General features: G+C 38.2%; 1 protein-coding gene across 5 annotated transcripts in view; it reads left to right on the forward strand.

Moving 5' to 3' along the window:
• Positions 1–15,482, forward strand: part of ofcc1 (orofacial cleft 1 candidate 1) — a 123,718-nt gene that overhangs the window by 93,230 nt on the left and 15,006 nt on the right. For all 5 annotated transcript variants that reach the window (XM_079602130.1, XM_079602133.1, XM_079602132.1 and 2 more), the window contains one exon: positions 2,187–2,346. In XM_079602130.1, the coding sequence (XP_079458256.1) occupies positions 2,187–2,346 (160 nt within the window). The remainder of the gene's footprint in view (positions 1–2,186; positions 2,347–15,482) is intronic.

The raw sequence follows: 15,482 nt of genomic DNA on the forward strand, positions 1-15,482 counted from the left end.
ATCACTGGTCATGCACTGTCTACAATAAATCCCTGGCATAATTTAAAATGGAAATATGATTGGATGAATATTAGTTCACATATGGTTTCTACGTATGTAATAGAATATGTGTACTCAGGTAATTTTTCCTCATGCATGAATGGGATATCTTCATATATTCATGCATGCTTAAATCCGATGCCATAGCAAAACAGTCATCACACGCTTCTTTCCCATGATAGAATAATGGATCAATATATTCCACAATATGTTTGTTATATTTCACATCATGTTTTTTTTTTCTCTACTGTTTTTCATCTTTTATACTTTGCATGGTTAATGTTTCTGGAGGTCTCATTACCCTTTGAACAAGAATAATCTCTTTTCTGTGGCGGAGGGTCAAGGCGTTTTGAAGAGAAGCCAAGCTGTGTGTTTTTATGGCTGTTGATTCATGCGCTGAGTATGTGAGATGTCTGAGGAGACTCGATATCAATAACCACACTGTAGTAGTCATATGACTCAATTCTTTGTCACCAGATAGAGATTCAGATGCTCAACTCCTTTAAAGAACATTAGGATCAATGTATGATCTGAAGAGACAACCTTTCCACAAAAACACAAACAAACAAGCCTCCTACACTACTTGTAGAATCTAGCATACTCCCCAAGTCACTCATGGCACCTTCTCTTTGACTTTCTCCGTGACTTTGTTTACTTGAGTATATAATATAGAGGAGAAGAAAATACCAGAATTAGTTAACAAATGTGTCAAACCTTCTACCGTAGACTAGAGTCGCTTCTGTTCTGCCGGTTGACATTGACAGGTCAGGCCTGCTTCTCTGCCGAGCTGAAGCTCATCAGAATTTCACTGTGTTGGAAAGGTCAGATGAGCTGTTCGTCAGACGTTAACAGCCTTGACAGCAAAATGACCAGGATGTGACAAGGTGGAATAAAACCCGTTTGAACTCTGAACCTCTGTGCTGCATCTTTGCAACAAACCAATAATTAGTTAATTGATTTATCAGTTAATCATTTGCATGCCATTCCAACCCCTTAATAGTTGCTATATTCCAACAGCGTTTTGTGAGGAACAGATCGGAAATTAAGTTGATATTCACTGGGGGCTCTCAAATATCATTCACACCACACTTGTGCTCAATTAAAAACAGCTGGATGTGAATCATTAACAGTGAATGCCATTGGTTATTTTCATGTCACGTGACAGATAATGATATAACCAGCGAATGTCTAATATTGGGAGAACTGTCACTCTCAGTAAACTTCCGGCTTCTAAACTGGTTGCAGTTCCACTCTGATCCCATATGAGGGCGCTCACAGGATGAGTGCAGAATGAATGGAGGTCTATAGAGCTATACCCCTCAAAATCCACTTTTCTCAGGATATAATTTTTTGTCTAGTAATTTGAATGTTGTATTCGAAAGGAGATGCAAAGAAATTACACATTGCTGGGTGTAAGATTTTTTAGAGTCACTTATTTGCTTTAAAAAGTCTTTTAAAATGTCAATGTTGTCATACACATCGTACGACCAGAGATACTGCTTTACGGCAATCCTTCAGTCACTTTGGTGCTTTCGCGCTCTGCACTTTCTTTTCTCTCGAGGCATCGACAACACAGCTGACGGGTAAATACACGTGCTAGAAGACTTTGCTAGAAGACATTCTGGTCCCGCTTCGGATGCCACGTTGACATCAAGCGGTATCTCTGGTCGTAATCAGTTCATCACTGACCAATCAGCGTTTATTAGCAGAATGCTAGCGTTTTATGGGCAACAACAACTCAACCTGTAAGAAATCGAAAGGACATAAGTACTCGTTCATTCAACTTTCGAACTATAACCCATGTTGAACTTGCAAAACCTACAACCAAACCTACGGCAATCGGGTGAAAGAGACAAATTTAGCCGTCTAGCTCCATAGACTCCCATTCATTTTGCACTCGGGTGATCCCAGTGGAACTCTGTTGGAACTACAACCAAAATTTGGTACAATAGGACTTAATAGGGAGTGGCAGGCTCTTCGTAGATGGGATCTGATATAACACAAGGTGTGTTTGTACATTTCTTTTTAAAACAACAACACCATGATTAAGTATAACAATAAAATTCAACTTATGCATTTCAAAAACAACAATATAACTGGCATTTTAAATTTAAGCATTAACTTTTCTTTCTTTGTTTTTCATACAGACTTCACAATGATGGGAGACTGTTAGATATCTACCAACGCCTCCACAGCACTGAGGGAGCATTCTTTATTCCACATGACATGGAGGTCTCCAACCAGGAGCTCAATTACATTGTAAAGAAGGCAGAGCAATGGAGAGGCTTCAATGGAGAGAGACGCAAGGTGAGTCTGTGGAAGTTCTGTTTATAGTGGTAACAACCAGCACTGAACACTTGGCTTCAAAGAGAATATCGTCTTGCAAAAAGGCGATCCAGCTGCCATGGGCTGCATTGCCACAACGTTTGACTGTTGCAAAGCTCTACTCAAGTCTTAGGCGCTTAATTGGATTAATGGCTGTTTTAAAGAAGATGGGCAAAATGGTAGTTGATACTAATCCATCAGATTGCCTCTGCAAAAGATTTCTGTCTGTCTGATGGCTTGTAGATGCCCGCTAGCATTTATGAGTAAGAAAGCCTTTGTGATGGTTTTCAGAAATGGACTGTCACGTTGAACTGTTCACTGAGCTTTCTAATATGCATTATAATTAACATAAAATGGAATCAAAGGATATAACATTATTATTTCAAATCATTCTGTTTTCTTTAGTTACATTTATGAATGCCAAAAATTTGTCACAGAGGTTTTTAGCTAGTCTAATTAGTTGGGGCTAATTATCCAAAAAGGAATTCGGCTTGATTAATCCACGGAAATCAATTTCCAGCAATATTTCATTAAGAAAAAAGACCGCTCAATCAACAGAGGGACGCATGAGGAGACACACACACACACACACACACACACACACACACACACACACACACACACACACACACACACACACACACACACACACACACACGTTCACAACTTGGGTGGCAACTCCTCTTTTAGTGTTCTTGATGAAGAAATGTTATTGGCTGTCAAACAAGTCATTAAAAAGGCATTCTGTAATTCCTAGCTCAAATCGTAGAGCTTTGCGAATCACGTTATTTTTCCAGCCCTTTCCAATGACCCTGTTTATGTTTTAGATTCCAAAAGTACTGCTACAGCTGTGGCAATATTAGTAATGAAGGTGCTACAAATTGGATACAGTTGTTTAGATTGTAATTAAGAAAACAGCACCGTTTAACCAACACACTTGCAAAATCTTTTTTAACTAGAGCGGTCTTCATCCCAGAACTGCAGTCATAACCTCCTCTCTCATATTGGCCCTAATTTGCCGTTATTGAACTGATAAAATGCTAACACATTAAACACATTTGCCAGCATGATGAAAATTTAGGGTTATTGCATTTCACAATTTTTACATTATTCAGGCTGACGATTTTTCATTTAAATAAGACGGGCTAGGCCATTATTTCATAATTATTGTGGCAATTTCTCTATGCAAAAAAGGGTCACTTTCCCAACTCAGCAAAGACATATCCCTATTAAACTAATTTGCCTACTTGCAAATTTTTGTCATTTTTCCCTCATTAACTATTTATCAACACAGTAGGAAAAAAAATATATGTTGGAGGGGAGGGAGCAGCCAGACAGAGCTGAAACTAATATTTTGCAACTCTAATGATTTTTTGCATCCTTAATTAGATAGAATATGCTTGATATGATTAGGTCAGGATGTAGTAGTTTTCATTAAAAATAGATTTCAGAAACTGTATTCCAAATGTTCCCTCACAATTAAATAATGAATCTGGCACATTCCTTATTATGGACCCAATTAATATCGCAGAAAGAGGCATGATTTTAATAACAAGAGGCCACGAGGCCTTCATTAGCAGAGAATGGGGGTGGAGAGAGCATAGCAAACATTTACAGGTACAGATAGAGCCACAGGACGCTTGGAAACTTCAGAAAGTTTTTAGCAGCTTGTTTGAATGCCCGTGGCCAATACATGTGCTGATCATTACGAATGAATATTGCAATGTTGCAAAGATTGACATGCTTTGTCTTGGCCTCAACTCATGGTTTCCAAAAGCCCCGGGGGGAAATGATATTTACTAAATACCATCATTACAATGAATATAATTTATTATCATCTTTTTGAAAGATCTGTTTGTTTTATGTAATGCGAGTTTTTGGGTGCATTTCAAAGGCCAGCTGTGTCCATGCTGTACTTTATCTAAAACTATTTTTCTAATGACTCTACAATTATTATACATGCAGATTTTATGAGCTCATATTAATTAAGGTACTACATGGCATTTATGCACTTAAAAAAAAAAAATTTCAGACCACAGAACATGTAAGTGGACTCCAAAAATATAGTCACAATCCACCTTTTTGACATAAGAGCATGCATGGCTTTTTTTTTTTTTTTTTTTGCAAGGTTTCTGGTGTCATTTGCTTCCAGTTGTTGTATTTTCATAAAATAACTAATTCATTATCATAATCACACTGGTTTGTTGTGCGAATAGTTTTACCGTTTACTGCACTTTGTTATTCTTCTAGCTATTTACCTATAGCGGCCAATGAAAGTCATGGGAAGTCTCTCACATTCAAAGTAAATAGCTTACTTCCGTGTTGCAAAATAAGGTGGATTGAAATACTCCGTTTTACAACCAAATCTCTGACCTAAAATAAACATACATTTTAACCTAAAATCAGTGTCCATGCAATCTATCATCTAGCCTTTGGGTATAAGATTATTCAAGCTAATAATTTGCTCATTTAAGTAACTTGATTCCCTCCTGATATGAAGCACATTCTTCTTTATAGAATAAAGAAACCGTTCTGACAGTAAAACAGTCATGGGTAATTCATCATTAACACAAGTTTCTTCTTCCGAGCACTATACGACAATAAAACAATCCACAATAAATAATTCTGCAAGTGGCTTGGTCTTATCATGATCAAATTCTGCACGTTTCATGGGGCGATCATAAAAACTAATCAGATTTTTTACTCTTTAATTAACTTCATATTATGGTTTATTTTCTTCCAGGCCATGTGATCAACATTATTGCATTATTAACACATTGTCATACTAGCATTCAGCGGCAACCGGGAAAAAAAAGGATTTGCATTTCATAAACACACAAAGCATGGTTTGCTACATTGTAGATTGTGAGTCTTTTGGCTTTTTTTTCCTTTTTTTTTCGTAAAACTGTACATTTCTTTGATGGTGATTACAACCGCATAGACTTTATGATTTAACCACACTCCTATAGTGTGTATATCTTGCGAAGGGGCCTAAAGTCAAAGTGTGCGGATAATGAGCTCATTAATTATGTATAGGCACTGCTGCAGATGGACCTCATTAATTGCGTGCCGTCACCTTCTTGATTACTGTACCTGGAAGGGAGGTGCTAATGTCTGCCGTGCTTAAGCAGGTAACGCAAACTGTTTTGTCACCGGCTGTGTGACAGTGACAGAGGAGTCCGGCGTCGCTGTAATCTTCACCGTAATTCACCAGAACGTTACGCTAATGGCTGCTGATAGCCCTGGAGATGTTTTCGCTACTGAATCGCATCGAGATTTGCGCTCTGTCGTGCTATTTGTCTCCACATGTCTCAGTAATGTCTTTCCACGGGCTGAATTTAGGGAACACCCAAGGTGCTTTGCAAAACAACTGACAGGGGGCCCAACCTGTCGCAGGATGGAGAACACACGCATTGAAGATCTAATGACGGCCAGACTGCCGCTCTCTTCCTGTGCACCCCCCACCACTCATCTCTCTGTCTCTCCGTCTGTAATTATTAAGACGGGAGTTACGTGGGACCTTTTCATGCTGTTGCTTTAGCCCAACTTTATGATGGCAAATTCATCATAGAACTCGCTCCAAGCTTCAAGTTGCCTTTGTTCACATGATGAAATATTGTCAACTATGTGTTATATTTGAAAGTCAGAAAACCCTGATAATATTTGTTTATTTTGGCATCTGCTTTTCTTCAAAGTACAGCATCAAGAACATCTTTGGGTCAAGTTTCTTTCCAAATCCAAATGAAAGTATAACACATTTCTGTAAAAAAAAAAAATTAGACCTATTTTTAGAACTTTTGTTTTGCATTGTAATTTTGTTTATTACAATTAAGACCCTTCTGTAATTCTATACCTATCAGTAATACTATTTTTATATTTAATAAATCAATACTTCAGCAAGGATCTGAATATCATTATATTGATAAAAATGACTGCAGAACTTTCTGTTTATCAAATATATTAAGGAGCTGCTTTTCAATAATAAGAATTGTTTGCACCAAATCAGCATATTTGATTGATTTCTGAAGGATCATGTGACACTGAGGACTGGAGTAATGACTGGTCAGCTTCGACACCACAGGAATATATATATATAATTTTTTTTAATTTTTTTTTTATTTTTTATTACACCACAGGAAAAAAATACATGTTTTACATATTTAAAACAAACTAAAAAAAAATATTTTAATTGTAATAATATTTCCCCAAATTACTGTTTTGACTGTAAATGTATAACCATATAAACAAATAAATGCAGCCTTGGTAAGCATAGGAGACTTCTTTCTAAAACATTTTACTAACCCTTAACTTTTGAATAGTAGGCCTACTGTATATTGCATATTACATTTAAAAAAATCATTTTATTTTTTAAAACCTGGCATAACTTTTGTTTTTATCTTATTTTCATGCTTGTTTTAAATTTTAAATCATTTGAAGTCATCTTGAGGCCCGCTTGAAAGTTTGCTTAAGAACCACTGCACTAAGGAGAATGCTGAGGATTATTTTGAGTGTCACAGTTCAAAAAATTTAAATCAAACCCATATCCTTGGCATTGATAGCTCCATGCTTTGACAATTTAGAGAATTAATATATATATATATTTTTTTTATAATTTTTTTAGTCCCACATACATGTGAGGGATCACCTACAAAAGCTCACCTGCTGACTAGCCGCCCATGACCGGCAAGCTCCGGAGACTGTCAGACAACAATGGGCCTAAAAAAAACAAAACTGGAAAAACACCCAAAACAGGAAGATAAACACAGGAACGAAGGGGGAAGATGCTCCGAATCTCTCCTGATATGGGAAGGGTCACAGGAAGGCACCTGCAGCCCTCCCCCTCCACTCCGCCAGCCTGTTTGCTTGCATTAGTTCTAAAAGCCGCTTCTTCAATTACAGGAGGCTATTAGTGGACAGTGCACAGAGGCTGCAGGGCCCCGGGCTACAGCGCCACAGAACCGCACAACAGAGCTCAATACGACATGACTGCAGAGGGGACACGCCTGCCATGCAGAAAAGGTCAACGACTTTTGGTGGGCAGCAATGTGTGAAAGTGTTGCAGTCGCACAATGCTTAGAAAAGAGAGGGAGCATCTAGTCTGGATTTGTGAGGAGTGTGGAAGCCCTTCGGATTTTTCTTGGCTAATTTATTGCTTTTCTGGGTTTATAAAACTCATATCTCATCTGCAGTTTGGTTGCTGTTTTATGGTCATGAATAAGTCAGGATTTTATGATGGATGGGTAATCAGTAAAAACATTATCTTAGAGAGTGAGCAAGAGTTAGTTTGGTCACACGCTCGGAAAACATGGCAGCACCATGATTGTTTTTATACAGCGCTTGTTTTCCACATACCATGCTGGACGTTGGTTTTATCAGAGATGGACGTTTCTTTTAAATTTATCCGAACATATTGCACACGGTCAGCTGTCAAAACAATTGCAGCTGGGAGCTTGAAATCGAGTCCACATGTTTAGATAAATCCTGCAATCTCTCTCTCTCTCTCTCTCTCTCTCTCTCTCTCTCTCTCTCTCTCTCTCTATCTCTCTCTCTCTCTCTCTCTCTCTCTCTCTCTCTCTATCTCTCTCTCTCTCTCTCTCTCTCTCTCTCGTTCACTCATAGCGTAAAACAGAAGGAACAAGTTGGCTGGTCAGTAAGTCAGTGAACATTGTTTAAAGATGCAGCACAACAGGGATTTGTGAGAATATCACATTTTTAATATATTTTAGGTGTATCGCTAAAACGCAACAGTCACAAATAGAAGTGGACAAAAATTTATATTTCAAAGTTCTTAAATGCTCACAAATCAAGATTTTGTTCCTAATAATCAAAATATGTAATTTGACTAAAATTCGTAACAAGCTAAGAATAAGTTTAAGCTGAAACCCATTCATTTGTAAGAATATTTGCCTATACAACGTAGGTGACAATATTGTTTGAGCTGGAATAAGCTGAAACCAAGAGTAAAGAGACACTGATTTATTTTACCATATCTTTACCATATTGTTGTTGCCTCTGGTATTAGAGGGTCTGCTTTGTGTTGTCTCTAAAATCACCCGGTCGTAAAGTCAAAGCCTTGAGTGGCTTATTGCTTTAATAAAGTGCTTAGTTTCTTACCACACAAAGTAAAGTTACACTTCAGTGCTTTCTGTGACTGAATGGTGTATCAAACTCCAACGTAATAAACCATTGCTATATTCACGTTTATCTTTTCCGAAAAAAGAAGAAGTTTTTTTTTCACTTTGAAACTGTCGCGAAACGTCTACGCATTTTCCAAAATGTTTCATTTTTCTAATGAGCCTGGGCTGTGTAGAATAGTTGTTTTCTCATGAGATCGGGTTCTCACTTTTGTTTGTTGAAGATCCAATCTGCAAATTGGAAAAACCCAATTCCTTTGGGAAAACCCAAATGAATCTGCCTGTGTTTTTATCTAGTATTTGTACTAATGCTCAAGTCTCTGTATGAGCAGATTGGTGTATGCAAAACCGTCTTAGTACGAATGTAAATATCCTTGATTCTCTCCCCTCCAAACAAACCTCGAAAAAGTTACACTTCCAGGCATCAGTGCTTCATGCAAGTCACCATCTCCTTTCCAGAGTTGTTTATGGATTAAATGGGCTTTTTAAGCATTTATAAAAGCAGATTAGTAACAGTGAATTATGCAGATGCATGGGGCAGATTATGCTGAGCTCAGATACTATCTCCTCTTTATCTGTCTCTGCTTGGAGTCTGAAGTTAAATATTCATGCCCGTTTAGTTTATAATTCTCTCTACCAGCCCAGTTTCAGTCAAGCACACGTCACAGTAGATTGGCGTTGCATTTGCATGGGTTCACTGAGGTAAATGAGTTGTGCTGTCAGAAGAGCGCTCACTGTCCACTGCAAACAAGCGATAAATAAACAATACAAATTATCTTGAGATGACTCATTTTGTCCGTTCGGATGTTCAGCAGTTGCTTGGCATGTCTGTGGAAGCGGTAGGGCAGATATAGAGCCGTTCCACAGGCAAATCACGCCCGGGCACCACAGATTTATGCTGCCCTAATTAGACAAACAAACATTCCCTGCCATGTATGCGGCGATAATCATATATTATCTATGTCTGTTCTACGTGCAGGAAATATTTGGGTAACCCAAGAATCTCTGCTTTAAATGCATTGACATTTTATGCATGAAACAAACATGTAGCCAGAGATAACCATTCAATATCACCTCAGTATAGAATGTACCAGTTGGTGTAAGGAAGTAGTCCCATATAGGGGAAGGATGCATTTATTTTGATGGTCTCCTTTAGTTGTTCTGTTGACTAAATAATGTTGCACCAGCATGTCAACTAAGTCTTAGTGGAGTATTAGTTGAGTTAGCCAGTGTTTACTAAGGCATCATCCTAACCAAAATTCATAAGTTAGCACATGATGCTAAACTAACTATATTAATCACAAACATTAACGCCACATAGAAATATTATGTGAAATATTTTTTTATTTATTTATTAGATATAACTAGTTTATTACAATTTTAGCAAAATTGTTCAGTACTGAGTGGCATTTCTCTTGACTTCAACTGCCATTATTTATATATTGCACTTAGCTTTATATATTGATACTTGCACTAACATTTTTAAGTTCCCTCAAAATTGGGAGCATGAAATTGTCCAAAATGTCTTGGTATGCTGAAGCAATAAGAGTTCCTTCCACTAGAACTGAGGGGCCAAGCCCAACCCTACACCATAATCCCCCCACCACCGAACTTTACACTTGGCACAATGCAGTCAGGCAAGTACCGTTCTCCTGAAAAACCACCAAACCCAGACTCGTGCATCGGATTGCCAGATTCGTCACTCCAGAGATCACGTCTCCACTGCTCTAGAGTCCAGTGGCGGCGTGCTTTACACCACTGCATCCGATGCTTTGCATTGCACTTGGTGATGTAAGGCTTGGATGCAGCTGCTCGGCAATGGAAACCCATTCCATGAAGGAATTCTACGCACTGTTCTTGAGCTAATCTGAAGGCCACACGAAGTTTGGACGTCTGTAGCTATTGACTCTCCAGAAAGTTGGCGACTACCACTCTAGGATTGTACGTGGCTGAGTTGCTGTTGTTCCCAATTGCTTCCACTTTGTTATAATACCACTAACAGTTGACCGTGGAATATTTACTAGTGAGGAAATTTCACGAATGGACTTATTGCAAAGGGGGCAACCTATCACGGTATCACACTTGAATTCACTGAGCTCCTGAGAGCGACCCATTCTTTCACAAATGTTTGTAAAATCAGTCTGCATGCCTAAGTGCTTGATTTTATACAAATGTGGCCATAGAAGTGATTGAAACATCTGAATTCTATGATTCGGAGGGGTGTCCCAATACATGTGGCAACATTGGGTTGTGTGTCAAATTGGGTTGCGGCTTAATGACCATAGGAAAATGTGAGTCCCATGGCCAAACCATTTGAGAAACACTGTTATAGAAACTTAGAACACAACACGTTTGGTGTCTACCTTTTGGAACATGATTCACATCTGGAGTGCATCTAATCAATCAGTTGAAGTTGGTAGTTCACTAGTTTTTGGAAGATAGTTATACAGCTCAGCTATCCACTTTTGTGATTTTTGTATAGTTGTCTATTCTTGTAGAGCAGGTTAACCCTGTATATCAGTAGCATGTCCCCTGAATGCCCTCACTGGCCCCACATTCACCCTAAAGTTCAAACCCCAGCTCTGCCTTACTTTCTCCCATGATCCTCAGCTGTAATCTGCCCATCACATCATACTGTACCAGGCCTGCCATGTGCAACTGCCACATAAATAACCCAGGCTGTCCGCCACACACACACGCACGCACAGGCTCATTCAAATCCACCTGTCAACTTGATGAAGCACTCGCCCGCAGGGAAGCATTGTTTACATTTTCACTCCACTCTTCGCAAAAGTGAGATTCTAATTATTTTCCCACTGTAAATTAAAGCCAAGTGGGACAGAACTGAGAAGCTGCAGATTCCAGTGGTGGAACGGCACTATATATAAACCGCTCTCAGGGAGACGGGTGGGTAGAGCACGAGAGGAAGGTCAGCGCTGTTTTATCTTGATAACACAAGAGAAAAACAGCAGAGATGCTTGTGGTGAAGGAATCTTAAAATCGCTACTTAATGTGTCGCTACTTTGAACCTGTGAGTTTGCAAAGCTAAAAGCTGATTTTAATTTAAAGAAATTCAACTACAGTCAAGCAAAATGTTTAAAGAATCTGTGATCTACACTTGACTACTAATTACATATCTTTATATATATACATATTCAGAGCATTATATATAAAGTAACAATGAGATTCAGACGGTGACAGCTTTACATTTGAACAGAAAAAGTGGTTACACTTTATTTCACAGTATGTGTAGGCCTACTTACATTGTCCCAGTGTAGTTACCCAAAATGTACTGGGAATAAGGTAACTACATGGGTTAAGGTTAGGTTTTGGGATAGGTTCAGGGTTAGTACCTAGTTATAACCCAGTTATTGTAATTGGTATAATAAGTACAGTATGCACATGCACAGGACTGTAAAATAAAGCGCTACCAAACAAGTTATGCAATATACAGCTAAAAACTAAAAAAAATTGTTTTAGTGTGTAGTTAGTTACTCCCCCACCACCTTATTTTACTGTCTGGAAATGTTAAACTGATTGAAATATATAGGGATAGTTCACCCAAAAATGACAATTCTGTCATCATTTACACACCCCAAGTTGTTCCAAACCTTTGCTGTTGGGCCCTATTGACTTCCATAGTATTAAGACATTTTGAATAATTTCTTTGGTGCTGGGCCCTATTGACTTCCCTGGGCCCTGGTATTTTTTTTCCAACCCAAATTCTTCAAAATAGCTTATTTTGTGCTCAGCAGAAGAAATAAATTCATACAAGTTTGGAACAACTTGAGGGAGAGTAAATTATGACAGAATTTTCATTTTTGGGTGAACTATCACTTTAACATTATATGCATCACGTGCCTCTGCTGTATTATATGTGGCTAATTTGTACGAATTCAAACGACCTAACTCGTACGAATTCTTACGATTTGTCTAAACCCACGTGATGGGTAGGTTAAGGCGCGGGGTCAGGAGTAGGTCATTCATATAAATTCATACAAATTTGGCAACAAATGTGTACGATTTAGCAACAATCTTATGAATTTTAACGAGTGAGGTCATATGAATTCGTACGAATTAGCCACCTCGTAAAATTCATACAAATTGCAGTGAGATCGAGTTGATTATGTGTCACCCCAATGCACTGGACAACAGAAGGAGACTGATCCAAAACAAAGTAAGCCTTACTGTCTAATGCTGAATCTCATTGGGAAAAAAATGTAATTTAATAATTTGAAGTGCTTTTCAGTACATACATAGCAACTCTACATGCCACACAAATAGCACCTCTGAATTTGACGTTAGCATGTTGCTGAGCTAACAGTGGTATATTCTAATGAGCTTTAAAAAATACAGAGTACACAGTAATATTGGGTAAAATATTACATTTTAATTGGATCAGCCTGTTTATTGATTTTTTTCCCCCTTTTTTTCTTTTTTCTTTTGTCACAATGAATTTTAAACACTAGGCCAGAACTTTACCTATATATATATATATATATATATATATATATATATATATATATATATATATATATATATATATATATATATATATATATATATATATATATATATATATTTCAAATAATAAAAATAAAAATAAATATCTGCAATAAATGAGAAAAATGCCCAATTGCACAAAAACTACTGAAAGATGAAGAAGTTTGGGATAAAAAATCCCTATATTAACATGATTGTAAGCAGTGGGTTTCATCTGTTTGACTTTATTTTGTTATTAGACTGTTTGTTCACCCTTTAGATATGTAGTTTGTACAGTATAATTAGTTGCATTTTATTTTACACAAGAACAAATGGGTCCATTTGAAATCACTGAATAAATTTGGCTCTTTATGTCAGTATTTAAAAAGCAGCTCTCATCTGACTCTGAATCGGCACTGCAGTTATTACTCCATTAAACAGCAGCTTTCGTACACACTGGCTAGCATATTAGGGTTGTCGCGAGGATGCACCCGCACTTAAATAATGCACTTATTACATTTCGAATATCCATTTTTACAAATATGGAGATGTGTAATCTCATTTGCTTGGGCACAGGCACAGGCTCATTTGGAGAGGAATGGAGCTCCAGCCCGTATTTTCACTTCCCGGACCCCAGCCTGTCTGTCCGTTTGCCGTAACGCCTGCAAAATCTGAATTTATGTTGCGGCTGGGAGACATGGTTTGATGTTTATAGTCCTCAAAGAAGCAATGGCTGTCTCTCCAGATTCAAATAAAGAGACTGATATGGACTCTATCAGATTTCTGAATACAGACGTCCACAATAAATCGAAGCTTGATTGGTTAGAATTAGGTTAGCTCACTTGAATGCTATCTGCTTAACCCACAGATGGGTTCCCTGAGAACAGCCAGGCATTGAGTGTGAGTCAAGCACTTACCGCCAGCGTGAAGACAGCGCTGGAGAAAAGCGCCCGCCAAGTATTTTAAGAAAAGGTTCAAAGGAATAACCATGATGCGGTGCATGAAACGTTCAGAATACAGACTTTGTGGTTTCTGACAGTGGAATTTACACATGCAGATTAACCCCACTCGGTGCAAACAACCAAGACGAGATGTTGCTAAAGCGACAAAGAGGAGCACTTGAAATGTCACGTAATATGAAGCGCCGAACAACAGAGCCTTCAGTATCTGTCCAGACCACACATGAATCGTTCAGAGAACAGAATCTGAGTGTTTGCAATTTGCTCGCTGATGTCTTTCCGATGACGTTTGATGTGTCCTGTGACAATGCTCACTGCAGACCTTCTCTCCAGGCACTCTGTATTTAAGAAGTGTCTAATTACGCGCGGTAATGACTCTCAATTTCCGACCTGTGTTTAGCCAACAGTCTTAAGTAGTTAGAAAATCAAGACGTGGGTACACAGCGAAATTAAAGTTCTCCTTCGCTCTGACCCTGCCTGACAAGACCTATGTTTTTCCAGAGGAGTCGTAATTACTGAGCAAATTAAAGGGTCACCTTGAGTTTATAAACTCGGCTGTGGCCTGAAAAACTTCCTGCTAAAAAAGGGAAAAGAGAAACAGAGCGAAAGTGAGTCATGTGGTAATCTGAAATCAGGCCTGTCTGAGCCTGTTGACTTCTTCCAAACACCCGATAAATTGTTTGTGGTCTCTAAGGATGAAGTCCTGTTTTCTTCTCAGCATTTGTCTTATTGGTCATCCAGACCTGCTGGTCTGAGTGTTCATTTTGCTTTTAAGAGCCAAAAATGTCCACTATAGAGCGTTGCAATGATGATGTGTTTTTGTAGGATAACCTTGAAGTTAGCATCACCCTGATTCCCTTACGGAGCCCCGCTTATGACATGCAAAAAAAAAACAAAAAAAAAACATATATATATATTTTGGCCACGAATTAACAATCCGTTCCCACGACTTACTAATACGTCAGCATTTTTTACTAATTTGTTCCCTCGTTTTTAAGTTAATTGTGCATAAGATATAATAATTTGTTAACTCCTTTTACTAAAACGTGGCCACATTGTAATAATTTGTTCCCTTGTTTTAGTTAAATAAAAGCGAGGGTACGAATTATTTAAAGTGGCCATAATTTAATTAAAACGAGTGGCCACAATTTACTAGAACAAGATTAAGAATTCTTAATGCGTGGCCACGATATATGCATACATACGTATACATACATTGTACTAGTGATGGGCAATCCGGCTCTTTTTCGTGAGCCGGCTCATTTGACTCAGCTCACTGAAATGAGCCGGCTCTTTTGACTCACAAACGGCTCTTTAAAAAATAAACGTTTTAACTCCCTGAAAGTCCACCGCACAACAGTGCAACGTGAATATTCACATTTTTTATTGTCCATAACAACCCGAAAAAATGCCTGCTTGCCTTGCACATCTAATTAATGTGCAAAGTTTTCCGACAATTTTTCTTAGGCCTAGGCCTACCTTCTTTTTTTATGTGGATGTTTTTGAGCTTGTAGAAGTTAGCTCTTACGTTCTTCTGAACATC

Source organism: Phoxinus phoxinus (assembly GCF_949152265.1).
Source record: "Phoxinus phoxinus genome assembly, chromosome: 24".
Classification (NCBI taxonomy): Eukaryota; Metazoa; Chordata; class Actinopteri; order Cypriniformes; family Leuciscidae; genus Phoxinus; species Phoxinus phoxinus.